The 17160-nt window shown below is 52.9% G+C and overlaps 1 protein-coding gene across 3 annotated transcripts; it reads right to left on the bottom strand.

The window, feature by feature from the left end:
* Positions 1–1179: 1179 nt before the first annotated feature.
* On the bottom strand, positions 1180–17106 carry MMP8 (matrix metallopeptidase 8). 3 transcript variants are annotated; one of them, XM_045077498.1, is made up of 13 exons: positions 14819–17106; positions 13821–14040; positions 11959–12249; positions 11514–11768; positions 9295–9539; positions 8520–8668; positions 8312–8437; positions 5631–5792; positions 5168–5285; positions 4335–4468; positions 3657–3810; positions 2885–2988; positions 1180–2730 (listed from the first exon to the last, which is right to left on the bottom strand). In XM_045077498.1, the coding sequence occupies exons 4-13, from the start codon at positions 11637–11639 to the stop codon at positions 2630–2632; spliced, it is 1419 nt and encodes a 472-aa protein (XP_044933433.1). In that variant the 5' UTR covers positions 11640–11768; positions 11959–12249; positions 13821–14040; positions 14819–17106; the 3' UTR covers positions 1180–2629. The 3 variants fall into 3 exon arrangements, with proteins under 3 accessions (XP_044933433.1, XP_012917886.1, XP_012917887.1); XM_013062432.2 differs by lacking the exons at positions 11959–12249; positions 13821–14040; positions 14819–17106 and having other exon boundaries at positions 11514–11779; XM_013062433.2 differs by lacking the exons at positions 11959–12249; positions 13821–14040; positions 14819–17106 and having other exon boundaries at positions 9295–9567; positions 11514–11607.
* Positions 17107–17160: the final 54 nt, after the last annotated feature.

The raw sequence follows: 17160 nt of genomic DNA on the forward strand, positions 1-17160 counted from the left end.
ACAACAAAGGAGCGGGGAGAAAGTGTTAACAGAGGTCAGTGTTGGTATCTTAAAGTCTTCTTCCTTGGGCTGCTAAAATCCTCCAGAGACTTCTCCAGTTTCCCAACATTTTAACTTCCCATCAACAAGATGCAGGAGATCTCTCTGGCATGCCTTCTGCTTTCTTCCCAAGCGTTACCTAGACCCACCCTAGGCAGGAGGGAACGGATGGGCAAATACCCAGTCTCCGATCCCTTCCAGATTTCAACAGAGAAAGGTGTTGGGTAGGCTTCTCAGGAGGTCCAGCTGGCATTGAGCCTCTGTCGCCCGTCATAGAATGTCGACAGCGCCCTTGTGTTGGCTTTTCTCCTCTTACTCACTCTGCCCGCTGCCCCACTCCTGCTTCCTGGGAACGTGTCCCCAGTAAAATAACCACACCAAGGTCTGGAGTTTGGCTTTGCTTTTGAAGAAATTTAACCCAAGGTAAAAAGTCATCTCATTACTTAAGTTCTGAGCTCAGATTCTTGGAGCTCTTGTATTCACGTAAAATGTCAGTGTAATAGCCAGAAAATACTACACAAAGAGGACTTTTAAAAAGGAGTAATTTTTGAGTTGTTTCACTTCTTATTGTGGTTCGCTTTCAAGGACTCTCTGAAATATGGTTAAAGAAATACTATGAATTCGGTTCTCATCTCAACAATGTGTATATAGATGAGGTTTGGGCCAAGAACCTAGCATAACTAGCCAGTGTTCTGAATCTCCCCTCTTCATGCCTGTAAAAGTGGACACAAGATGTCTCAGAAAATAGCATAGTCTGAACTTGGCTCCAATGTTTGCACTTGTTACATTGATGCAATGAATGCCTTCTCTCTCTCTCTCACTTTCCCCAGCACAGTACCTGGGACATGCAGGTGACGAGTTATTACTGAATAAACGAATGAGTGAATGAATGAAATGATAGTATATCCAAGTTTGTTTTCTCATCTCATAAAATAAATTGAGAAGAAAATGTGCTGACATATTTGAGGGAACCTGTGAAGGAAATCGAGTATTTCCAAAGTATTTTGTGAATGGAAATAGTTTTTAAAAAGTTAATGTCAATGTTATAATTCTGACAGGAAAACAAAGAACTTCAAATACAGTGAAATTTGCCGTTCGTCTCTCTACTTTATATGAACTAGGCAGCAACATCTTCAGAAATTATAGATCACCAGTTACTCATTTAATATATTTATTTCCAGGAAGGAGGAAAATTACTGGGTAATTTTTGAACCAGAGTAAGGTACTGAATTACTAAATTATCTGTGAGACTTAAAAATAGAAAAAGGAAATAGAATGTGTTAGTAATACATATATTCTACAATTCGCTTACTTAATGAGTAATAAGCTGCATTATAGTTTAGCAACTGCAAATATGACATTTTAATGATTTTTGATATCTGGATTAGTCATTATGGTCCCAGAGCCCTAAAGCTCTTGACAGAAAAGAACCACTATCAAAGGTATACATCGCAGCTTAGTTTAATGTAATGGGGTTCACTGAATTCTGTGCCTGCTGCTGTTCTGTCTGTGCAGTAAATCTTCCTTGGGGGAGAGTGTGCCCTCCCATGTATCCCTGGAGAAGAAGAAATAAGGAGCGACAGGTCCATTCACTAGCTCACTTGCTTAGACTCTAAAAGGACAGAGTAGGGCGGAGACAGAAGAGAATGTGGTACTCCCCTTTTTCTCCTTGTTGGGGAAGGTGACAGAAACCCTCCAAAAGGGTTCAACTTTGTCCTTTCCTGTTGACTAAGCTGTCAGATATCCCAGGACTGCCGGAAGGAAGCACCGTAGGCTCCCGCCCAGCTTGCTCGATCCCAGTTCTGGAAGCTGCACGTCTAAGACCAAGCTGTGTGGAGGATAACATTCTTTGCTCTGAAGGTCCAAGGAGGGATCCTTCCTTGCCTCCTCCTGGCTTCTGGTGGTTGCTGGCCATTCTCGGCTTGTGGGTGCGCCGTTTGTGGGTCTGTCTCTGTGCTCGCGCATCTCTGTCCGCTACGTGTCTGCGTGGCTCCTCCTCGTGCGAGGACCCCAGCCCTTATGTCCAGCCTGCTCCTGCATGACCTCCTTTTACCTGATTGCTACCTTCAAAGATCCTAGTTCCGAATAAGGTCTTCTCATAGGTACCTACCACTGACTTCAGCCTCTCTTTCTGGGATGACACAATTCAAGGCACAACACGGATCCACAGTATTTTTTCTGAGGGTGGAGAATAACACTATGTTTTCAGTAAAGGCAAGAGGCACTGTTCATGCTGTTCCTGGTCTCTACACTTCACCAAAGCCCAGTGCTGAACAGTATACAGCAGGGAAAGGAGATTTAGGTTATACACAAGCATTGCAGAAGTCAGGTAAGTGGTACCGGTAGAGTGGATATTGAGGTGACAAGGAAGCTTCATCTCCTCTCAAGATGGAATCAGAGGAACCTGGAGACAACGGGTGCTCCAGATGTATGTTCCCAGAAGGCAGGTTCAGTGAGGACAGCGACAGCAAACAGCATTACATATGTTAGGAAAAGTATAAACAGGACACAGGAAAATGGCTGTACAACTGGGCTTTCCCTCTGCAGGCAGCAAGGGGGTGCAAGCAGGTGTGACGTGGCTTTGGCTTTCTCAGCAGTTCAGCCATCGCTGGCTTCTGTCGACCCTGATGACCCTGTGAGCATCAAGGTTGAATGCGTAATATCTTGGTCCACTGAAGAAAAGGAAGACATCTGTAAAAAAAAAAAAAAAGTATTGAATTAGCTTTTAGATCTCAGATGTTTTCAGTTGTTTCTAATATAACATTTAAATGCAAATGTGCTATTTTAAAAATTTAAACAAATTTATTATTATTATCATCATCATCATCATCATTATTTTACTTACGATCCTGCTGGAAAACTGCATCAACTCTGGTTTCTATTCCTGGAAAGATACTTGCTATGGCTTTGGGATAACCTGGTTCCATGGATTGTCTTTGGTTATCATATCTGATGAAAAAAAAATCCCATGTTTTAAAATCAGTAAAGTATCTGACGACAACAGTTTTCTTTAAATTACGTATACTTTATGAAGTGTCCTCACACATATTTTCTCATTCGGTCTTCATAATGTCTTATGTCCTGGGCCTAAGAATGGCGGACTTCTCTACCTAAGGGTACAAAATCCCGTTTATAAAATACGCGGGTAGCATCAACACTGAAGCAGGCTTCTGATGGCTAGCATAATGTTATTTTCTGAAAGAAGGGTTTGCTCTTCTGAGATTTCCTCGACGGGTACAGAGTCAGCCTCTCCTCCTCTCACCCCCTGCCCACCCCCAGTAGTGAGGTAACAAGTCCAGTGCGGCCCCCACATTTTGTGGGCTCTCTTGAGTGTGTTAGAATTCATCTCCTAAGAATCAGTTTCTTTCTTTGCCTCCCTTCCCGGGGCTTTTTCAAGGTTTGATTTGTTTCCTGACATAGAATCTTCAATGCCATTGTGAAGACTTTTTAATTTTATAAAAATGACACTTTCCAAAGCCATGGCAACATCGATCATTCTGTGAGAAAGAATGCCTATTCGAGATCACCCAGGTTTTAGAATCTTCAGACGGCTGCTTGTTAGTGGTCTGTAGACAGTAAACAGGCAAATGTCCAACGGAAACAACAGTTTGCCTTACCTCCAGATCTGGTCATTTATGAAGAAGTAGGTTTTTCTCCTGTAGTAAACAGCTGCATCGATCGCTCGGATGCTGCTTGGGAAGCCGTAGTCTGAGATGTTCCTAGGATAACCTTGCTCAATGTCATAACCATTCAGAGCCCAGTACTGGCCACCTGCCAACGAATCGGGTCACACGTTAGATAAAGTTTTCTGCTTCTGAAACATCATGTGGTATCACTTCTTAGTCTTGGTGTAAATTCATCACAGAAACAATGGAACAGGAGTCTTGAAAAGACCGAGGTGGTCGAGTTCATCGGGCTGTATCAGCCCTCGTGGTTCTCCAGCCCCCGCTAACAACTCTGAGCTTGACGAACAGGGCATCCCGGCTGGGGACTCCGTCAGGTCATGAGCCTTTGAAGCAGAGATGCTGTTACAGCCGCGGGGGCTCGGACACTGTTAGACCTGGGACAAGGAGGGTAGGACGGGGTGGGAAAGCAGGGCTGAGGTGGGAAGAGTTGCTCCAGCTCCCCGAGCAGTGAGTGGCCGGGTCCTGACCCAGCCCAGGTCTCTTGAGCAAGTCCAGCCGGGGTGACATACTCTCATCGGCTCAGCTACTCTCAGCCCGTAAGGGACCCCAAAGAAATCCTCCCCTCGCTTCGGGGACAACGAAAACAGGGTGAAAACTGTAGGCAGTTACCTTTAAATAGGAAAACAAGGTCCTCATCCACATTCTCATAGGCTGCCTGTATGCCGTCGGGCAGGGACGGCCAGAAGAGGGAGATGAAGTTGAGTTCGACTATTCTCAGCTGAGGGTGTCTCCTCCAGAAGTACCTAGCGGAGCACAGGCTGTGAGCGGGCAGCGTCCCCAGACCCCTGCGTGCGCCTGCCCTGCCGACACTGCAGGGACCGTGGGACCCCGTCCCAGGGGCAGTTTCTAGCACCGTGGCCAACGTGCGCGATGCTGTTCACCTCCGGGGTGCTTCCCAGGCTTTAGGGGAGCTCCTAGGAGTGACCTTCTAGGATCACATGTGCCCTGTCCCCCCGACACGCCCCGGCAAGGCTCGCTCTTGTTCCTACAGAATGCCGAGATTCTTTCGAGTTTTCCAGCAAAGGCAAAAGAGTAAATCCATCCCCGATCCCACAATCACTAAGCAGCCCGTGGAAGACTGAAAACCCCAACCCGTGAGGCGACCTGCCCCAGCGTATCCTGGGCTCAGTCCCATTCCCTGGACTGAATGTGGGCGGGAGTGGATGAGGTTTCGGTGTCTGGTAAACCCACGGGCAGCCGGCGCCCGGATCCCCAAGCTCTCACCCACATCTGAATGTTTACATGTGTTTGCGTTTTTTTTTTTTTTTTTTTTAATTTTCCAGGACATTTCGAGTTACTCGGAAAGCACAGCCCACAGGAGGGGCTGCAGAAGCCCAGGACCCGGAGGAAAAGGCGCGATGTGTCCCCCGGGGACCAATTAGAGCCAGCTCTAAGTCACGCTGGTAAATTAAGTCCAAGGAAGAAACAATCCAATCTTATACTTGTCTTTGAAGAATAGTATTTCTCCACGGAGGGTGGTGATAGCATCAAACGTCAGTCTGGGGTCGCAGGCTGTGGGCGTGCTCGGTCCAGTGGGTTGGATGGGGTTGTTTGAAGGACCTTAAAAAAAAAAAGAGCTTTTTATCAGCTTCCATCCAGTGTGACTGCTGGAGTACGTGGGATGCTCCTCAGGAAGCAGAGGGTTTTCACAGGACGAGAACGCCTGCCTAGACCCTCCCACAGGGGATCAAAGCCACCCTACACGTGGCCCTCTTCAAGTTACCTTAAACCGGAATGGTGGTTTTCAGAGATGCTCCAGGTTCAGTTGTGAAGTAAAATAGTTCGAATTCCGTGCCTCCCCCTCCCCACGTGCTACTTCAAACTCCTCATCCGGTCCCTCTTCTCAAGGATGCCCAGACAAGCCGGCGCCTCCCTGGGTGCCCGGGGCTCCGGCAGGGACCTCACCGTAGATGGCCTGGATGCCGTTGATGTCGTCCTGAGGGAGGGTGTAGGTGCTGGGGTCGCGGAAGGCGTAGTTAGGGTACATCAAGGCTCCGGGGTCCGTGGAGTGCGAGAGCCCCAAGGAGTGGCCAAATTCATGGGCGGCGACGAGGAACAGATTGTAACCTGAAACGCAAGCGTGCGTGGCGGGTGGGGGCTCCATGTGGGGGCAAGGGCGGGGACAGTAGGACCTTGGGGAACACAGCTTCCGGCCCAGCGGAGCCGGAGAAACCGCCTGCCCTGCCTCTCTCTCTCTCCCGCATTTCCCCTTCAGGCACCTGAAGAGATGGAGGCTGGACGCTTCAAGGTAGGAGCTGGGGATTCGGGTGCAGGAAGCTCCTCATCAGAGCTCAGAAGTAAGAAATACAAATATGGCCTTTGATCTGACTCTGGTATTGCACGGGTGTGGACCAGAGCCCGAGAGAAGGGACTGGGTGGGGCGGGGGGCTCCGTCGTCCTGTGGGGCTCCGCCGCCCACTTCAGCCCCCCAGGCCCTCACCCTTCAGTTAGAGAAGAGCCCTGCTGGGTCACGACCAGCCCCAGATACAGACGGCCCTGCCTGTCCTCCCTGACCCCCTGTCAACCAGCATCAGCTCCTCCCAGACTCCTAGTTCTCCTTGCAGCTTCAGGGACCCTCCACCTTCCCCCTTGTTGGACCCTCCACCTTCCCCCTTGCTCCTTCCCCCAGCTTTAGCTTCCAGGAGCACAGTGCCTTCCCCAGCTGGGAACCCGACTTCCAAGGCTCACACTTTGGTCAGACAGAGCCCAAGCTCCTTGGCCGAGAGCAAGGACCCCTCACTGGCCCGGCGGACACCTGAGGACCTGCTGTGAGAGGGGAACTCTTCACTCCGGCCGTCCCGCAGACACAACATGCCCTGTCTTCCACGCTCACCTCTTAAAAAAGAGCACTTTCGACATGCAGGGCTGTGTGATACGATTCAGTCCTTGCCACATTTGTGTCAAGTATTTAGAAATATTTCTGCAGTAAAGGACTGAAGCCCACAGATTTTGGGTGTGTTCTTAGAGGTCTTGCAACCAGTAAGCAGTCAAGCTGGAGCCAAATCCAGGTTGATGGCAAGACCTGTGCCCTGACAACAGCGCCCAGCTTCCTACTGACAGCTAGCCTGCTGAAATTCTACCCCTGCCCCAAGACGTTCTTTCTTGACCCTCACATCCTTGCATTTTTGCATTTCTGAGTAGATCTCAAAAGCCTCTCTGAGTGCTGGAGCAGGGTGTGATGGGCTTTGTGGGGTGGATCCTGATGCACAGTCTAGAAGGGGAGCTGTAGCTCAACGACGCGAGTGGCGCGGGAAAGTGAGCAGAGCGGCCGAGAAAGAGAAACAGAGGTTGTTGGGATTCTGAGCAGAAAGTCCTTACTTCCGGCTGAAACACGAGACAGGGGTGGCGTGGGGCAGGGCAGAGAGGGATTTCGGAAGGGAGGTCTGGGGGTGCCATGTGAGCAGACAGAGGGTGGTCGGGAGGCACATGGTGTGACGTGGGAGCAGCGCGTGCGCAGCGTGGCTGCTGCAGAGGGAGCGGAAGACAGGACGAAGGACGAGTCCACCAACTCCCACGAGCCCTCGATGCCAAGGAAAGGCATCCAGATGTTACGTGGTCCAGAAACATAATACTGGAAGTTTACACCAGAGGGTAATGTGGTCCACCACGGGCTCTCCCAGTGTAAATTCTGCTGTGGTGCTGGGAAAGCTTAGAGCAGAACTGGAGGTAAACAGCCAGGGAATCTGGGTCACTTAGTTCAGGTAAGAGGGGATGACCACATGCACCAGCGGGACGGGCAAGAGGAATTCAAAGTCCTGAAGAATGTTCTTTATCTTTGGCTAATCCCACGCCTAGCGCAGGGACTCAGGCCAGCAAACGTTCACAACACAGACTGAGAAAAAGGAGGGAGGAGCACGTTCCAAGCAAAGATTCAAGGTTCCTTTCCTATTTTCTAACGTGTTCTTCCTTCACGTGGTCTGACTCTTCTCATGGTCAGTCTTCACCTGAGAGGGGCGGTTTGTCCCATAGGAATAACCACCAAAAATGAGCTCCGTGAAATGAAACAGCTCAACAAAAAATAGGGTGGCTGTTTTCTGAGTGGGGTAGTTTTCTCAATGAACCCAGTTGTTTCTGGATTTCAAAATAAGGACCTTCTCCAAACATCATTAAATTTCAGATTATTACAAAGAAACAGAAGTCCTGAAGCAGCGGCCCCCAAGCTTGTGAGGGTTTAGATAGCATTTTAGTTCTGTGAGCCGCGTGCTTCCATAGCAAGTACTTAGCTCTGCTGTTGAACCATGAGAACAGCCATAGATGGTACAAAAACAAGAAAGCGTGTCCCTGTTTCAATAAAACTTTATGCGAACAGGACAGGGCGGGGTTTAGCCACGGTCTATAGCTTTTCGATGCCTGTCCTAGGAAAGCAAGGTAAATAATTAGCCTTAGGGCTTTTTTAAAACCTAAATTTACTTAGCATCATGAGATCTCAAAAATTTAGAACGATCAGCCCGCGTGAGTGTGAAAGGTTACAGTAACTCAGGCGTGTGTGTGTGTGTGTGTGTGTGCACACACACGCACAAGAGGGGCTTCTGGTGGGAGGAAGCTTGGTCAGGAGCTGCATGTTGACCCCATCCTGGTTAACTTACTGCTGGAATTCATGGTCCATATTTCATCTTCATCGAAGTGCGCGTCTCCTCCAACACCTTGGCCCGGCTGGAAGGCGTGAGCCAGGATCCCATTGGGTCCATCAAATGGAGAATTGTCGCCATGATCTGAAACAAGACAGTTTGTTTTGCTAACCCCGGCAGGGTCCCAGGTTAGCCAGGAGGGCCAATCTGAGCACAACGAGCCTACCTCCTTGGACAAAAGTGATCTTGATGTCTGCTTCTCCCTGCGAGGTCTTGGTGAAGGTCAGGGGTGACGCGTTGCTCCACACTTGAAAGGCTTTCTTAATAGACTCCTCCACATCGGCCTCTGACAACTGTGTGGTGTACTTAATAATCCTTAAAAATGAGAAGATGGGAGCAGGACTCATGGTTTAGAGGCTGCCAGCAGACCATGGTGCTCCCTCTGGGAGGGAGCAGTGTATGTGACGAACCAGCCGTGGGGAGGGTCTGGGGCGGGAGGGGGACGGGAGTCGGGGCTGCAGATAGACCTGCCTCTGGACAGGTCATTCCTGATCTTTAAACTCAGTGTCTTTATTCCTAAGAGCATCATGAATAGTAGCTCGTAGAGGGGTTGAGGGGATTATGGACATGCTAAGTATTCAGCCCAGATCTCGGCAAACCACAGTACTGAACCAATCCTGGGTACCATTGCTGTGATCAGGAGGCACGGAACTGGGGTTGGTCTGCTCAGCAACGAATGAGGCTGTGTGGGGTCCTCAGTGGGGTTCATAGAGAGACCGCCTAATGTTGCCCTGTTGTCTTGAGACTGCTGGGGGAGGAGGACCGGAGCGTCAGGCTGTGCGGGGGGTGGAGAGCCGGTGGGGTCTTTGCTCCTTCACACCAGCTCTGGCCTCCCGGGCAGGGACACCTGTCTCCCATGTATCCCGCATCCTAGGACAGCGCCCGGCCCGTCACAAAGCCTTGACAAACACCCCTGTCGGGCTCTGGGCTCGAATGTTCACCTGTAGGTCAGGTTGGTTTGTTCCCACTTGGGGTTTCCAGGGGTCACCATGAAGTCCCCACTGTCGGGAACCCCGCAGCGAGGTTTTCGCATCACCGCCAGCGTCTGCTGGTCCGGCTTCCCCGTCTCGCTCAGCCCGAAGAAGCGCTGCATCTCTTTGAGCTTCTCAACGATCACGCTAGGGCTGTTCTGCCTCTGCGACCGCAGTCCTCTCCTCGGTAACTGGTAGAACTTTTCTAGGTAATCCTGGGCACAGACAGACACGGAAGAGGCCCTGCTGGGGTGCCGCCGCCCACTCCCCGGGCATCCCACACGTTCTCTGCATCGCCGTGGACTCCTAACTGGCTAATGACCCGCGGGAGGGCGGCAGCACGGATTCGGGGGCCACTCTTAGAGAGCAGGGACAACGAGACAGGACAGCCCTTCCGCTCAGTGTTCCGGTTAGTGTTGATACACAAAAGCAGGTATTTCATAAGGGACGAGGCCCACGTCCTCATGCGGAGCACTGGTGCGCAGGCAGGAGCCTGGCTCCTCGTGACAAGGAACAAGGGGCGCTGGTGCGTGCGGAAGTCTGGGGTGTTAACTGCACTAAGTGGGTTCTCTTTTAACCATCTTCCTGCTCCAGTAGAGAACATTTCATCCTCCTAAGACCCGGGCGTGCCCAGATAGGGAAACTGCCAAGGTGACAATGTGGGTCCCCACTATCCCCGAGGCTTCCCAAATGAGAACTGATGGTGTCTCAGGAAGAGTGGCGCCCTTGTGGACACTAGCCTTTTCCCCACCCGCCACCTCTGCAAGGGGCCACGCTGCTCAGGCCACAGAGGTGGGAGGAAGGGGCTACGTCAGTGGTCTCTCTCGCCCCAAGCAGCCTGGGAACACCTGTCACCAGGCAGGTGACACAGGACTTCTGTGCTCTTCCCACCTGTGGGACTCAGAGGCTTGGGCTACGGTTTTTGGTCACGTCATTTAAAGGACTGAAGATTCACTTTGGTCTCTCAAGTGCGAATAGAACTAGCTCCTCACAGGGTTGCAGGGAGGAGGGACGAGGTGCCCAGGGGGGCGCCCCACACACGTTCAGCACTCGCGGAGCCCTCGCTGTTGGCCCCGGGGTTATTACTATTCCCACTGTGAGAGGTATTTAAGGAAGAAGGAAAGGACAAAACAAAAAGAACAATGCTTTTCTACAACTGCAATGCCAAGGAAAGGACACATGGCAAATCCATGACAGCACTCCCTGGTGTTTCTTCAAAATTTGGCCTGACTTTCGTGTAATGATGGAAAATAACTAGTGGTTTTGCTTTATAAACATTTATGAACCTGTATTTAGAAGCAGAATCTGGTGTAGGAAATCTCATCGTGCCAGGAACTGACTTCAAGTTCCTTCTAAAAGCCCGTCCTCATGTTCCCTGGTTCCCCTGAGGTTTCTGGCTGCAGAGACAGTCGGTACAGAAACCACCAGACATGGAGGAACCGGGTTGCATATAACGGATGGGGAGAATCTTAGGTGAGTGAGAAAGAAAACCACTTAGTTTTATAGTTAAAACCATTCCTTCTTGAATATCATGGAGGACACTAGGATGAGGAAGGGAAAAACGAAGGGCGGGTAGGGGGGGCAGTGGGAGACGAAGCATGAGAGACTACGGACTCCAGGAAACAGACTGAGGGTTTTGGAGGGGCGGGGGAGGGGGGATGGGCGAGCCCGGTGGTGGGTATTAAGGAGGGCATGGATGGCACAGAGCACTGGGGGTTACACGCAGACAGTGAATCATGGAACACGACATCAAACACGAATGACGTACTGTACAGTGACTAACATGACACAATAAGAAATAAAATAAAATAAAACCATTCCTTCTCAATGGCTCTCCAGCTAGGAACCCTCCAGGTCCCAGAAATGAGATGTTTGAGCTCAAACAGAGTATCCACATACCTTCTTTCAGGCTGATTTTATTAAAAAGTAGAAAAAAGGGGCACCTGGGTGGCTCAGTGAGTTAAGCCTCTGCCTTCAGCTCGGGTCACGATCTTGGGATCCTGGGATCAAGCCCCTCATCAGGCTCTCTGCGCGGCAGGGAGCCTGCTTCCTCCTCTCTCTCTGCATGCTACTCTGCCTACTTGTGATCTCTCTCTCAAAAAAAAAAAAAAAAAAAAAAAAGTAGAAACAAGCCACAGTTGCCTGAGAACCAGCATGTCAACGACCGACCCACCAGAGAGCCTGTTTACCTGAACGACTTGTGTGTCCATCTCTTGTGTGTCCGCCTCTTCTGGGGACCCCCCAGGGACTGGGAAGGCCTGGGAGAGCCACACGGACAGGAGGATCAGGAGAAGCAACGTCTTCAGACGGATCATGGCCTTTTCTGCAAACGCTGCCCTCCTGGCCTTCCTCCGGGAGGGGTCCCCTCCACTGTGGGTGTTTCCAGCTCCCCAGATAGTGGGTCAGTCACTGCTCTCTCTTCTGGTCCCTTATAAAAGCCGCATCTGCAACAGTTGCCCCATCGGGAATGTGAAGCAACACAGGTTAATTACGCTCTGAGGCTGTTGCAACGTTCCAGTGATTTAGTCCTTCAGAACCGGCTGGCAGGGGGCGGGGGGGCGGGAGTCGCTTTCAACAGAAAAAATAAGCGCAAATTGCTATTCTTTGCTCTTGGGGTTTTGGTTAGAGACTCACTTTTGCACAGTTGTGTGGTCTAGGAGAAGGCGCGGGGGGTTACTCCTGAAGGAGACGGTCAGCCGCTATCTGTGGCTTCCGTTTTCTAGTCAGGGACGTCGCCGGGGCTGTGTTGGTTCATGGAGGGGCATGGCCGGGTGAGCCGTCATTAGTCTGGGACCTGGGGGCCCCCGTCGAGCGGCTCTGCACACAGCCACCCTTGTTGGGAGGAGAGCGCGTCTGGGTTGGGGGTCGGCAAGCAGGGTTGGTGTGGGCGTCCCGGGGCAGCTGCTGGGGGTGGAGTTCTGGCCTCTGTGGATGAGAGAAGTCCGCGCGCTGGGCGCTCCATGGGAAGGACGAGGAGGGCAATGTGGACGGTGACAGTAATAAACAATCCGCCACGTACTTACTACGTCCGGGACATAACATGCCGTGCGTCTGTTATAACCTCACGCGGCCTTGGGAGGCTGGCTTCCTGCATTCCGCAGGGGAAATCACCTCCAGAGAAGGGAGACAACTTGTGCGAGTCACAGGTTAAGAAGGGGGCAGTTAGGATTCAGCCCAAGTGTGGTGTTCGGCGAGCCGGAGCCATCAGGCTCTCCCACCGGAGCACCCAGCTGGCCCACGACGGAGAGGGTTTTTAGACCAGGTGGCTGCCCTGGTCAGGGACCGGGGGGTGGGCTTAAAGTCCTGTGCCTTGGTCCCCCTTATCTGACTATGTGCACAAGATGATGTCACTGAATGGTCTTCGCGTGTGCTCACTTCTGTACCTTTACATGTTCTGCAAGGGCGGGTGTTTCGGGTATAAATGTGTGCCTCAACGTGTGTGACACAGACATGTGTTAGCACGTAAATGATGCCTTTGAGATGCTACGGTCAGTAGTTCAGGTCCCTCCTGGTGTGTCTCACGTGCTTTCTAAAAACGTAAAACACTCTAGGTGCTGTCATAAGGACCAGATTCCTGGGGGTAAGTTAGTGGTTCAGGGCGCCTGGGGGCTCTGTAGTTAAGTGTCTGCCTTCGGCTCAGCTCGTGGTCTCAGGGTCCTGGGATCGAGCCCTGCATCGGGCTCCCTGCTCAGCGGGGAGTCTGCTTCTCCCTCTCCCACTCCCCCTGCTTGTGATCCCTCTCTCTCTGTAAAATAAATAAATAAATAAAGTCTTTAAAAAAATAATAGCAGTTGAGACAAAATGCTGTAGGAGTCTGGAGGAAAAAAACTATAGTGGGGGAAGGTGCAATCAAGGAAGACTTCCTGGAGAAGGTCGACTTTGAGCTGGACCTTTAAGGGGAAATGGGATGTGGACATGCTGAGATCGGGCAATCCATTCCCTGCACGCGTGCGGACACCCCCCAACCTTCCCCGCCAGGTTGTCCAAGCTGCCCTAAAGTTGTGATCGCGGCAGCCGTCCCTGGGCCCCAACTCAAGCACGCTGCGACTTCCTCCACATTAGGTCTTCAGTGAAAACACCTCGTCCGACTGAAGAAGAGTGTCTTCACCTTGGTCTATCCTTAGTTACGCTGATGCACTGGCTTCCTCACAAGGTCATAAAGGCACTTTCTTCCGAACATAATGATTTAGACAAGAACCCAAGGTTGGTGCTGTTTCTCTAAATGTTGTATTAGACAGAACTGTCCCAAAATAAAAGTGGAACTACCGGACCTCCCAGTAGCCAACTTCTGGGCATTTAGCCAAAGAGGAAAACAACAACAAAATGAACAAACAACAGCAACATCTGCCTCTGGGGGACGCGAGGCTGCCGGAGGGGAGGGGGGCCAGGGAGAGAGAAGAAATGGGGACAGACGGAGCGAGAGGCCTGAGCTCACAGGTATAAACCAGCTGAGTCCCCAACAGGACAAGGACAGGGAGACAGGAAGAGTGTAGTACCTGCGTGTGGGGACAGGTGGCGCCAGGTCCTCTGTGGTGACTGGAGGGCTCCGGAGCAGGGGGTGGAGAAGGCCTTGGGAGCGTTTCCAGAGCCTCCCGTTCCTGCTTTCCGAATGCTTTCTTCACACCAGGCCACCGCGTGCCCGCAGGCGTCTGCTCCTCCCGCCTTCTGATGCCCGGAGCCCAGGGCCCCTCAGGCCCTCTCGCCTCTGAAAACCTGCTACGGGGAAAGGATCAGTCCCCGCTCAGGGCCGCACCCCTTCTCCACCCGCGTGGGGCCGCCATACACCACCAGTCATGTACACTTTAGTATGAACTTAGGGGCTATTTGCCTTCTGAGTCATCTTAAGAGAGAGAATAAAAGCAAATGCTTTATTAAAAATGAAGGCTTTGTTCCATATAATAGGAGTTTTGGATCAAGTAAGAAGATGGAAGAAATAAAGTTTTGGACGGCATGAGCCAAGGCAGGATCTTTAGTTGGGGAACGCCACCCCCTCTGACAGCAACCTGGCCCAGTTATCTGCTGTGCTGTCCCACAGCAGAAAGACCAACTTGGATTTCTATAGCTCGGCTTTGCTTTTAAGGCCCAAGATTTAGTTGCAAGATTTAGTCTGTTTTCTCTTTAATTAAAATAAAGTGTAGGGAAGTCCCCAGCCATGTGAGATGGGTATAGGCAGCTCACCAAGCTGTCTGGACGTGTGGATGTGTGCCTGAATCCTGAAGGGGGAGTCAGAGGTCACAATGAGGTCTGCGACCCAGCCGGGGAAGCGGGGTGCGCCAAGCCTGGGAGCATCCCCAGGGATGACTCCCAGAAGCGAAGGGAAAACGCCCCATGCATCATGCATGCTTGAACTCAGCCCATCAGGACAGGGTTCCTGGTGACCGAGTCGACAGAATCATTACTGGGGTCGGGTCGAGAACTCGACAGTTGAAATCACACTACCTGGGCTCAAGTCTTTGCTCTGCCACTTCTACTCGTGCAACTTCCAGCGACTCACCTTGGCCCCTTCGAGTCTCCCGTGCTACCCCGCTGACCCCACACGTTGGCGCCTCCCTCGCAGGCATCGGGAGGCTGGGCCAGGGCCGAGCCCGTGTGAACCCACCGGTGTGCTGTCCTCTTGGTGGGATGGAGGCGGGGAGGCCGTGTGTCCATTCTGCGGGCCGAGTTAGCACTGCTGAAAGCTCTTCTCTCCCAGAAAGAGAAGTGTTCACGGGCAGTCCTCACGGCTCCCACCAACTACAGGACCCAGTGGAGCTGCTGTCTTGTGGGTGGCCAGTGGGGGCGGGTCCGACAGGCAGATGAAGCTGATGAGCAGATGTGGTGGCCCCCACGCTGGCGGGGATGGGAGGGGGCGCTGCCCTGAGTGGTGACCCACCTCTCCGGACCTCGTTCATTAGCTTCCGAGTTCCCGTGTCCTCCCTTCCCAGCAGGAGGGGGCTGACGATGGCCCGTCCGCGACTGTCCACCAGCCAGCCTGGCCGAGACGCCCGAGGACAGACCGGGAATGACGGTCATCTCCACACCAGGCTGCTCGGGTTTCGGGAGACAGGAAGCTGCCCGTGACTTTGCAGAGTTCTGTCTCAATCCCCAGTCCATCCCTCCGGCCTGCGCCACGAGTCTCACTGTTCATGTTTCCTGAGCCGCGGGTTTTCTCAGTTGGCCCCGTCTCCTTGGTCAAGCCTCAGGCCCGCGGCACGGAAGGACGTCCCCTCTTCCCTTAGGGGACAGTGTGCTGTGGTGTCCATCCTCCTGGAGCCCCCGTGAGTACCCTGTGGTGGGTCCAGGCACCTCTCGGTATTTCGATACCAGAGTCCCCCCCCCCCCCCCGTGCACCGCAGCCGGGGCTCATCGTGCTGCCCCGCCGGCTCCAAGCCGTCCTCCGAGGGGTTCGTGCCACTCACCGCACAGTCCACCGGGCCCTGCTCTTTCTCGCCTCGCCAGCACTTCCCAACTGGCTTCTATTTTTAACCTGAAATACCACAAAAACAGGCCATACACCCTGTGGCTGGCCAGCCCTAGGCCTGAGCCTCCTGCGGCTGCTGGGACGAGGTGGCTCACAGTTCTGCAGGCGGACGTCGGGTATGGGTCTCCCCAGCAGAAGTTGAGGTTCCCAACGACTCTGCGCCCCGCTCCAGGCTCTGGGGGGAGAACCAGCTCCTTGCTGTCTCCAGCTTCTGGGGGGCCGGCGTGCCTGGGCTGCGGCCCCTCCTCTAGCGACAAAGCCAGCGAGGGTTGTCTCCCGTCGCGTCTCCCCGTCTCCCATCAGCGGGCGTCCTGCGCGTGCCGGGGCTCGTGCGATTGCATTGGCTGCACCTGCATCACCCTTCTGCTCTCAGCGTCCTCCACCTCCATTGCACCTGCCCAGGCTCCTTTGCCCCATGAAGTAACTATTCACAGGCTGCAGGGAGTAGGACGAGGTCCCCGGGTCCTTACTCTGCCTATGACTGGCAGTCATTCTCGGTGGGAAGGGAGAGGGTGGTCCGGACATGTGCAGAGGGTCTGCGGTCTGCCTGTCCCAGAATCCCGGGGCGACCTGCACATGCTGTGGTCCCCGTTCTGACTATCAGCACCAGCAGGTATCGCTGGACTATTTACTCAACACCCGGTGTAAGTCGGGTGTGGTCCTAAGTGCCTTTGTGAAGTCCCTTTCAGGAAGTCTCCTGAGTCTGAAGCAGGAACAGGATCAGAGAGGTCAAGTGAATGATCCAAGGTCACACAGCCAACAGGCATGTCAGGTAAGGAGATAGGGGGGCCTATATCGTAACTCTAACCTGAAGCCGTCTCCATTAAAGCTCAACAAGGTCACAGCCTGGGGTTGACCTTTCACCCAAGGAGCTGCTGCTTTAAACATCACGCTGAGGTCACCGGAGGACTATTCTAGGTCATCTTTCTCCCGGATTCCCAAGTGCGATTGCCGAGGACATGGGGACGGAGAAGCCTGAGAAGGCTGCGGTCACAGGCGGCCACTTTCTCTTTCGCACGTGGGGTTGACGTCTGGAGACCTGGGCTGGACCTGTCACCCTCTGTGCTCCTCCCTTGACCCTGGACAAGCTCCACGGCCTCCGCGCTGCAGGCGTACATCCCCGAGGAACCGCGCCGCTGTGAGGTCCGGCACACACCCCTGACACCTCGGTCTCCCCGAGTGCCCCGGCGGGGACAGCAGTACCCACGTCCCAGGGACGCTGGGAGGCAGGCATGGGAAGTGCCCAGCCCACGGCCCGTGCGGTGTAGGCCAGCGGCTGGACGGTGGCTGTGAGACCCTCTCGCGGGAGGGCGTGGGCTCCGCCGAGACAGCGGATGACAAGTGGTTCATAAACCGACGTGCTCCTCCGAGGACTT

This window comes from Mustela putorius, unplaced genomic scaffold (assembly GCF_011764305.1).
Source record: "Mustela putorius furo isolate JIRA1106 unplaced genomic scaffold, ASM1176430v1.1 tig00000198_pilon_pilon_pilon, whole genome shotgun sequence".
NCBI lineage: Eukaryota > Metazoa > Chordata > Mammalia > Carnivora > Mustelidae > Mustela > Mustela putorius.